Source organism: Nicotiana attenuata, unplaced genomic scaffold (genome assembly GCF_001879085.1).
Source record: "Nicotiana attenuata strain UT unplaced genomic scaffold, NIATTr2, whole genome shotgun sequence".
Taxonomy (NCBI): domain Eukaryota; kingdom Viridiplantae; phylum Streptophyta; class Magnoliopsida; order Solanales; family Solanaceae; genus Nicotiana; species Nicotiana attenuata.
In genome coordinates this window covers 1-9,136 of record NW_017681522.1, presented here as the reverse complement: position 1 = coordinate 9,136, position 9,136 = coordinate 1, and the positions used below count along the sequence as shown (strand labels likewise).

The window sequence follows — 9,136 nt, the reverse complement described above, 5'->3', positions numbered from 1 at the left end:
AGACATAGAACATTTAGCTAAAGATTAAACATAAAAAAGACCAAACCTACATACTTATCTTCATGTCATGGATTTCATTAGTATAAATATATCCATCTTTTTCCGTTGGTAACAGTTGTTGAGCAATCATTAGTATAAATGTATCCATCCTTTTCATTAGAAGTTGAGTCTAGGAGCAACAGTAAAGTTGTCTGCATGTGATCTATAGGCAGTGGCGGAGCCAGAATTTTCATTAAGGGGAGTCAAAATATAAAGAAATAAACTCACCAAGAAGTCAAGGGGTGTCATTATATAGTATATATAAATATTTTTTTTTTTAAAATTACGGAACTAAACAGTGTAATTTTCTGACGAAGGCGTGTCGGTTGACCCCCCTGTGTGCATGTGGCTCCGCCACTGCCTATAGGTCACGGGTTCAAGCCGTGGAAGCAACTAATAATTCTTGCATTAGGGGAGGTTGTCTACAATATATCGCACCTCTTAGGGTGCTGCCCTTTCTCGAACCCCTCCGTGAATGTGGAATGCTTTGTGTACCGGGCTGTCCAATAGTTGTTGAGCAAATCGTTCGTTAAACCATCAGTTTCGGACACGTATATCTCTCTATTTTGTTATTATTAAGAGACTGAGAAATGTGTTGACTTGCTTATATTATTAATCAAAACATATGCAGTGGAAATTATAAAAGATACTAACGACTTTTTACTTAGTACATTGTCTTCAGGAATAGAACAGTTGAGCAGAGAAAATGGGGTTGTTGACAAACATAGTAGAGAGGAGTGAGATCAAACCAGGAGACCATATTTACACGTACAGAACTGCCTTTGCTTACACAAACCATGGTAAAATTCATAATAGGCTGCTGCTGTAATCTTGATTTTTAACGTTTCATTTGGTTTTGACAGTCAAGATTTGTCTTTTCTCATAGAATAGGCGCTCGTGATATGTTTTCATTGTTTTATTTGATTTTTTGGCGCTCAAGTTGGCAACATTTTACCTGCATGAGGGATTTACTTGTTTATATATTGTTCCATTATATCTTTTAGGTCCCGACTTGATCTCGGTGGTTAGGCCACCACGCCCTTAAAGTCTAGACGCGATGGTTTTGAGGAATGAGTAGCTTAATTTATATGTATGGAGGTTCATATATGCTATGTTGCTTGGAGCCTTGGATTCTCCAAAAATGTCGTTGCGCCCGTGTTGGATACTCCAAAAATACTCTACTTTTGGAGGATCCAACACGCACTGTGGTGTTTTTGAAGAGTCGAAGCAAACGTAGCATATGTGTATAAAGGCTTGAATTAATGGCTTGTGTGTGATTTTATCCAAATAATATTGAATTCAGTAGAAGTTACCTGCATCAGGATGACAAATTTTCATGATTGAGCAATGAGTAGCTCACTTGTATCTATAGAGGTTAATATGTATATCTGGCTTAAATTGATGTCTTGCATGGGAATTTTGATATAGTTATGCCCTGAGCACCTTACTTTTTATGTATGGAGGTTCATATGTGTACAACAACAACATGCGTTGGTCCCAAACAAGTTGGGATCGGCGATATGAATTAAGTACTTTCATTGGCTTTCAATTTATATAGGTCGTGTACTACATCTGAAAACATGAAACTCATTTAGTTAGACACTGAAGGCTGATTAAAGTAACACGATTAAGAATGCGAGAGTCCACTTCCTCTTATAAGTGCAGCCTTAAGCTATGATTTTAATTAAGCACTGTTGCTCTACCTCTCTACTTTCTCAGGGTAGGGGTAAGGTCTGCGTACACATCACCGTTCCCAAACTCCACTTGTGGGATTCCACTGGGTCTGTTGTTGTTGTTGTTATTGTTGCTCTACCACGTACTTTTCTATCCTTCTTGTGGTACAATAAAACCTATGTATGACTCCTCTATGTATTAAATCTTCTGAAAATATGGTATTCATAGGTATTTTTGTTGGTGGAAGCAAAGTGGTCCATTTTCACAATGTCGAGGCCTCTGCCTCTGCCTCTGCCTCTTCTGATGCTGACATTTTTTCATCATGTCCAACTTTTCCTGATTGTGGATTTAAGCTACCTAACAGTGGCGTCGTTCTGTCTTGTCTGGATTGCTTTTTGCGCAACGATTCACTCCGCAGATTCGAATATGGAGTTAGCTCACCTGTTTTTCTTGCCCAAGTAAGAGGGGGAACTTGTTCTACTGCAGTGTCGGACCCTCCAGAGACGGTCCAACACCGCGCAATGTATCTACTTCAGAAGGGATTTGGGAACTATCTTGTGTTCAAAAACAATTGTGAAGACTTTGCATTGTACTGTAAAACAGGACTTTTGACAGTTGATAGACTCGGTGTTGGAGGTAGCGGACAAGCTTCTTCTTCTGTCGTTGGCGCTCCTCCTTTAGCTGCACTACTTTCCTCCCCTCTGAAGCTGCTAATTCCTCCCGTTGGTGTGGCTACAGTAACGACGGGGATGTATTTTATGAACAGATATAAAACTGATTTTGGTGTTCGAAAAGATGTTGTCAAAGTAGCAGTTGAAGAACTTGCATTGAAGCTTGGCTTTGGTAGCAGCAACGAAAGAGCGATTGCAGAACATGTGGCGTCTAATTCGGGAACTGCTAGATGACATCAGTACTCTTATTACATATAAAATGTTCTTCATATTGTACATTTAGGATGAAACAGAAACTGCCTTTTGGTTATTTACGCTACTAGAAATCCGGATAAAAGCGACCAAAACTTAGCGACCAAAGTTGGTCTGTGAGAAAAAGCGACCAAAGTTGGTCGCTAAACTAGCGAAAATAATAAAATAAATAAAAGAAACACAATAGCGACCAAGATTGGTCGCCAATTGGTCGTTATAATAGTCAAAATGTTGACTGGACTGGTCAGACTTTCTTGGTCAAACATTTACTGAGATTAGTGACCAATGTTGGTCACTCGCGTGGGACCCACTATTATTATTTTAAAAAAATTATAAAATATAAATATATATAATATAAAAATGGCGACCAACGTTGGTTGCTAACTAAAGGGTAGGCAGGTAGCGACCAACTCTGCTCGCTCCAATGGGACCCAGTTATACAATTTTAATAATTATATTATTAATTTAAATATTATATGAAATATAATTAAATCTGATTTAAATATAGCGACCAGCTTTGGTCGCTAAATTAAATTCTTGAAAAAATAGCGACCAGAGTTGGTCTCCATTCAGGTCAACAATGGTCAAAATTAAAAATCACTTTTGTATTTACTATCTAAATAATATAAATTGTAAGTTTAATATTTTTGATAATACAAGGACATGAATAGACTACGAATCGTGCATCGTCTGTAGTCTACTATATAATATATATTATATATATATATATATATATATATATATACTTATATATATATTATATATTACACTTACGTCTATATTATGCACCCTAAGTATAAGTGTATTAGGTTAATACTGTATCGAATATAAGCTTTTATATATATATATATATATATACACTTACGCTTATATATATTAAATTGAATTAAAATAAATTAAAGATATAGCGACCAATGTTGGTCGCCATTATGGTCAAACGGTTCAGAAATTGGCGACCAACTTTTGGGTCGCCTATTTGGTCAAAATAGTCAATACACATTGGGATTACCAAAAATTAGCGACCAACGTTGGTCGCTTTTTTTAAAAAACAGAGTGTAAAAAAACGGGTTTCCCTCCCATTTCTCTTATTTTCTTCAAAACATTTCCCCAACTCCTTCTCTTCTCTCTCCTCCACTCTCAACACCCCCTCCCTTCCGTCTCCCTCCAGCAGCGGCGCCACCGCTTCCACTTGACGGCCCGCCGGTGGCAGCTGCTCCACCTGCAGTGCCTCCACTGTCCAGGTATGGTTTCTCTCTCCTTTCTTTGTTTTTTTCGAAATACATGATTTTGTTTTAATTCCTTCTAGGTTTGATTTTGTAAAATAATTGTCTAGCTAAATTTAAATCTATGATAATTGTTAGTAGCTACTAATTTAGTTTTACTTACTAATTTGGGCGATGAAAATGGTGTTAGAAGACAAGAACCCTAAACTTTTAGGGTTTATGTATTTTTCTTGTGGAATGTATAACCCTAAACTTTGAATTATAACCTTGAATCTTTGATATTGTCTTGAACCTCTTAGGATATGAATTGAACCTTTTTAAGGATATGAGCTTGAACATTTTAAAGATATGAGAGTGAAGCTTTTTATTGTATGAGTCTATAAATTCTTTAGGATATGAATTGACCTTTAGGATATGAGTTGAATTGTAGGATATAAAAGTGAACCCTTAGCATAATTTTGTTATTGAACCTTTAGCATATGCAATGAACCTTTTTAGATATGAGTTGACTTTTAGGGAATAAAGTGAAGCTTTTATGTATGAGTTTGAATTTTTAGGATATGAATTGAACCTTTTAGGATATGAGTGAACTTTAGGATACTTAGAATTATGAATGAAACTTTTATCGTATTGATGATTGAATTTTTAGGATATGAATGAACCTTTAGATCATGAGTTGAACTTTAGGATATGAAGTGAAGCTTTTATGTATTTGAGTTGAATTTTTTATGGATATGAATTGAACCTTTTAGGATTTATGAGAATGAACTTGTAGGCATATTAAAGTGAACATTTTTGGTTGACTGTTTAGCGAATAAATTTGAATGTTGAACCTTTTAGGATATGAGTTGGAACTTTTAAGGATATAAAGTGAAGCTTTAGATATGTTATCTGAATTTTGGATATGAATTGAAACCTTTTAGGATATGAGTTTGAACTTTTAGGGATATAAGTTGAAGCTTTTATGTCATGAGTTGAATTTTTAGGATATGAATTTGAAAACCTTTTAGGATATGAGTTGAACTTGTAGGATTATAAAGTGAATCTTTTAGTTATGAGTTGAATTTTTTAGGATATGAATCGCAACGCTTTTAGGATATGAGTTTGAAACTTGTAGGATAATAAATTGAACACCTTTTAGCATATATGTATTGAACCTTTAGTTTATGGTTTAATCTCGTAGAGATATGATATAACTTTTAGGGATCATAAAGTGAAGCTTGTAATGTATGAGTGAATTTTTAGGATATGAATATGAAACCTTTCAGTGGATTATGAGTTAGAACTTTTATGGATATAAATTGAGACCTTTAGCATATGTGTATTGAACCATTTAGCATGATGTATTGAACACCTTTAGGCATTATGTACTTACCTTAGTTATGGTTTAATCTCGTAGGGATATGAATATTAACTTTTAGGTTTTTAGGTTTGTTCTTGTAGAAGAGGTTCGATGACGTTATTAGGACATCGCAAAGGAACTTCCACCAAGAATAACTAAGACACAAGTACCTGGTGAAAATGTGCCTTTATTTGTTCTTCTCATTTAAGTGACATATGAGTGTGAGAAGGCAATGGCCACTGTGTTTTAAAATAGTGATGGTGTGAGGTAGGAATTTAACTATTCCTAGTAGATAAAGAAGAGGCTCTATAGGGAATTCTTACTTCATTTCCATGAGGGAAGAAAAGTTTAAATGAGCGAGTTAAAGATGATGAAGGACGGATGGGTGTTCCAGTTTTGGTGCATGGTAGTTCCCATAAAACGGGATCATGACACTCTATGAGACAAAGACTTATAGGAAGTTTTGTACTTCAACTTTTCTTTCGAGTCTGATCGTGTTACAAGCTTGTACGATCAGACTTGGCAAGAGAAAGTATGAGCACCAAAAACTTTCCTATGATCTTGTGGTTCATCAATACGAGTGCTTATGTCACGTCTTTATTGGAACTGCGACGACCAAACGGAAAACCTTTCCGATCTTCATCGACCTTGTCACTATTCAATCAAACTCTTTTCCTCTTGGAAAGTGAAGTAGGAGAATTTCTCTATAACCTCTATTTATCTACTTAGGAAATGTTTAAATCCTACCTAACACCATCACTATTTTGAAATACATGTCCGTCTGCCTATTCAATTATCACTTGTGTAGCTCAATTGAGATTTCAACAAATTGATTCAAAGACACACTCATGCCAGGCTACTGTATCCAAAGTTATTCTCCTGTTATCAAAGCCACCAGACAAGCATTTAATGATGCCAATTGAAACAAGGAGGGTCGAGCTCGTCGACTACATACAATGTTAAGTTTTTTAACTTTCTATAAAGTATTTTGATTTGACTTTATATTTGATAGAATTTCTCTGATCATAGAAACCTTAATATATGACAATATTGTATGATGACTTTGTTTATTCCGATTTGATGTTAATTGATTTTTGATTATGTTGACTTTATGTAATTATGATTTGGAATTTCTAGTTTGTAATTGGAATTTTTAGACTCATAGTTCGACCTTAGGATGTTTAAGATTGGTAGTGATGATGTTTGTAATTGCGATTAGAGTGAGTGATACTTAACATGCAAAGGAACTTTCCATACAGAGAATAAACTAAACACAGTTATCTGGCAGAGTGGTGCCTTTAACTTTCTTTCTCATTGCGACAACGATGTGAGAACAGGTGCAAGAACACATGTTTTCAAATAGGTGTATGGTGTAGGTAGGAGTTTAACATTTCCTAATTACGACTAAAAGAAGAGGTATAGAGGTCTAACTCGCTTATCATTCTATACTTCCAACTTTCCAAGAGGAAAATGGCAGTCTAATTTCGGGTAGTGACAAGGGTTGATGTATGGCAATATACGTTGGATTTTTTTCCTTATGTTTCACCCACCCCCTTGTCCCCCCCCCCCCCACCCCCCCCTTGGCATTCCGCATAAAACGGGGACTCATAAGCATGACTTCTACTAGATGACAGAGAATTATAGGAAGTTTTTGTAATTTAACTTCTCTTCCAAGTCTCGTCCGTACAAGATTAGGGAATTGTGATATATTTCTATCGGATCAGAAGAAATATAATCATCCAATATCCCCATTAAGCTGTACGGAATCAGACTTGGGAAGAAAGTGAAGCAACAAAACTTCCTATAATCTTTGTCATCATAGAGTTCTTATGATCCCCGCTTTGAATGGGATAAGCCAAGCAATGACAAGCAGGAAACATCTCTCACTCACTCACTTCGACCCCTGTCCACTCTTCAATTAAAACTTTCTTTTCTCCTTGGGAAAATGAACGTATAGAGAATTCCTCTATAATCTTTCTTTTATCTACTTATGAGATAATGATTTAAAATTCCTGCCTATACACATCTCTAGTTGATACACATGTCATTGCCAGCAGTTTCAACCATTCTATTTGTCGAACTAACTGAGAACAACAATTGATCAAAAGACACACCCTGTCAGGCTCTACCGTGTTATGCCAAGTTTCTCTGTATTTTCCAAGTTCATCCACCGAGTCATATAAGTCACATTGAGGATAATACCCAAAAGCCATACCGGAACAGCTTTTATCGATTGCCCAGCATAATGCACAAGATGCGAGTTTTCTAAAGTTGCAAACTCGATATTGTAACAAAAGAAGACAAGAAGGAGACTAAATTCAGAAAGGTGGCGTCGAGGGTCGGACACGCGCCTCACTATACATGTAAGTTTATTTACTTATCATTAAGTATTTTGATTTACTTTTATATAAATTTTATGATTCATTAATCTCAACTATAATTTTTCTTATTAGGTTCGCTTCAGAGCTTGATGTAGGGGGAATTCATACGAAGTCAGCCACCCTAACGAAGTCCGGCCGAGGCAATTCCAACCTTACGAACGAGGATGCTAAAAAACACTCCTTGAGTTACTTTATATACTTTGAACTAGACAATAGAACTAGTTTTCGAATCGAGCTTGTAATAAAACAGTTAACTTAGTTTTGTTAGCTTTAATCTGTTTTAGTTCTACTGCCTTTATATATTTGTTGCAGGATTTTTAGTGGTTGTTGTTGCTGTCATAAAAATGCCTGGTTTAGATAATTTGGTATTAACTGCGCAGGTTTGTAGCAGCCAAACAGGCTTTGTCTGTCCAAAAATATACCATAAAAAGCGACAACCTTTTATTTCCCAGTTGGTCGCTATTCACTTATACAAAAAAAAAGTTCTTGGTAATTTTTGCCGACCAGGTGGTCGCCTTATTCAGTTAAAAAAAAATTAATTCTTTTCCAATTGGCGACCAATATTGGTTCGCCCATAAATAATATATCTAACATTATTAAATTTTATTAATATTGCGTATAAGCGACCGAAAGCTGGTCGCTTAATATGATTAAAATAAAACGTTATTTACATCTGGAGACCAACTTTGGTCGCCAAATATATAATATTAAAATATTTGAGCGACCAAAGTTGGTCGCTATATGCTTTACCCGGAAAATTTGGTCCTTTTACCTGGGAGACCAACGTTGGTCGCTATTTAGTGACCAACTTTGGTCCCTAAGGTAAAGGGACCAACTTAATATCGACCAGGAGTGGTTGGTCGCTTTATGGCCAATAAGCGACCAACGTTGGTCGCTTTTGCTGGTTGCTTTTTTCTGGAATTCTAGTAGTGTTATGTGTGAAAGGATAATGATCTTGTTCTAAGTATATAGTGCAGTAAATCTGAACTTTCTCTATATTTGTCACGATCCAATTTCCAAACCCGGCCGTGATGGCGCCTCTCGTGTAGACAAGGCCAGCCAACTAACCCAAATTGTCTCTTTAGCATTTATTAAACATAAATGAATAAATAAATACAGCTTAACGACAATAATAACCAGTATTTACAACCCAACACAACCCGATCGGGGTGTCACAAGTCACGAGCATCTAAAGAAACCTTAACACAACTACAGGCCAATAAATATATATAAAGAAAAATTCTGGAAAACAAAAGACAACATCCGGTGCCGCGAACGCTGGCGGTCACCTTGCTCAGCTACAATAACAATACCTTCAATCCGCTAATAACCCGCTACCGGGTGAACGATACCTGCAACTGCACGCGAGGTGCAGGGAGTAAAGTGAGTACTTCCAACTCAGTGAGTAATAGAAGTAAATAATAACTGAGCAGCAAGAAATCACGTAAAGCAACCAACGGGCTGTACAGAAGCCGGGTACAATTTCCGAGAAAACAGTGACATCAGAGAACTCTTTAGGAATGTTTCGGCTCAATTCAAATCTCTTTTGAAAAT

The 9,136-nt window shown here is 36.2% G+C and overlaps 1 protein-coding gene across 1 annotated transcript; it reads left to right on the top strand.

Annotated features, from left to right (window-relative positions):
* Positions 1 to 696: 696 nt before the first annotated feature.
* On the top strand, positions 697 to 2,703 carry LOC109221950. The gene is made up of 2 exons (XM_019386370.1): positions 697 to 839; positions 1,942 to 2,703. The coding sequence occupies exons 1-2, from the start codon at positions 746 to 748 to the stop codon at positions 2,616 to 2,618; spliced, it is 771 nt and encodes a 256-aa protein (XP_019241915.1). The 5' UTR covers positions 697 to 745; the 3' UTR covers positions 2,619 to 2,703.
* The last annotated feature ends 6,433 nt before the right edge of the window (positions 2,704 to 9,136 follow it).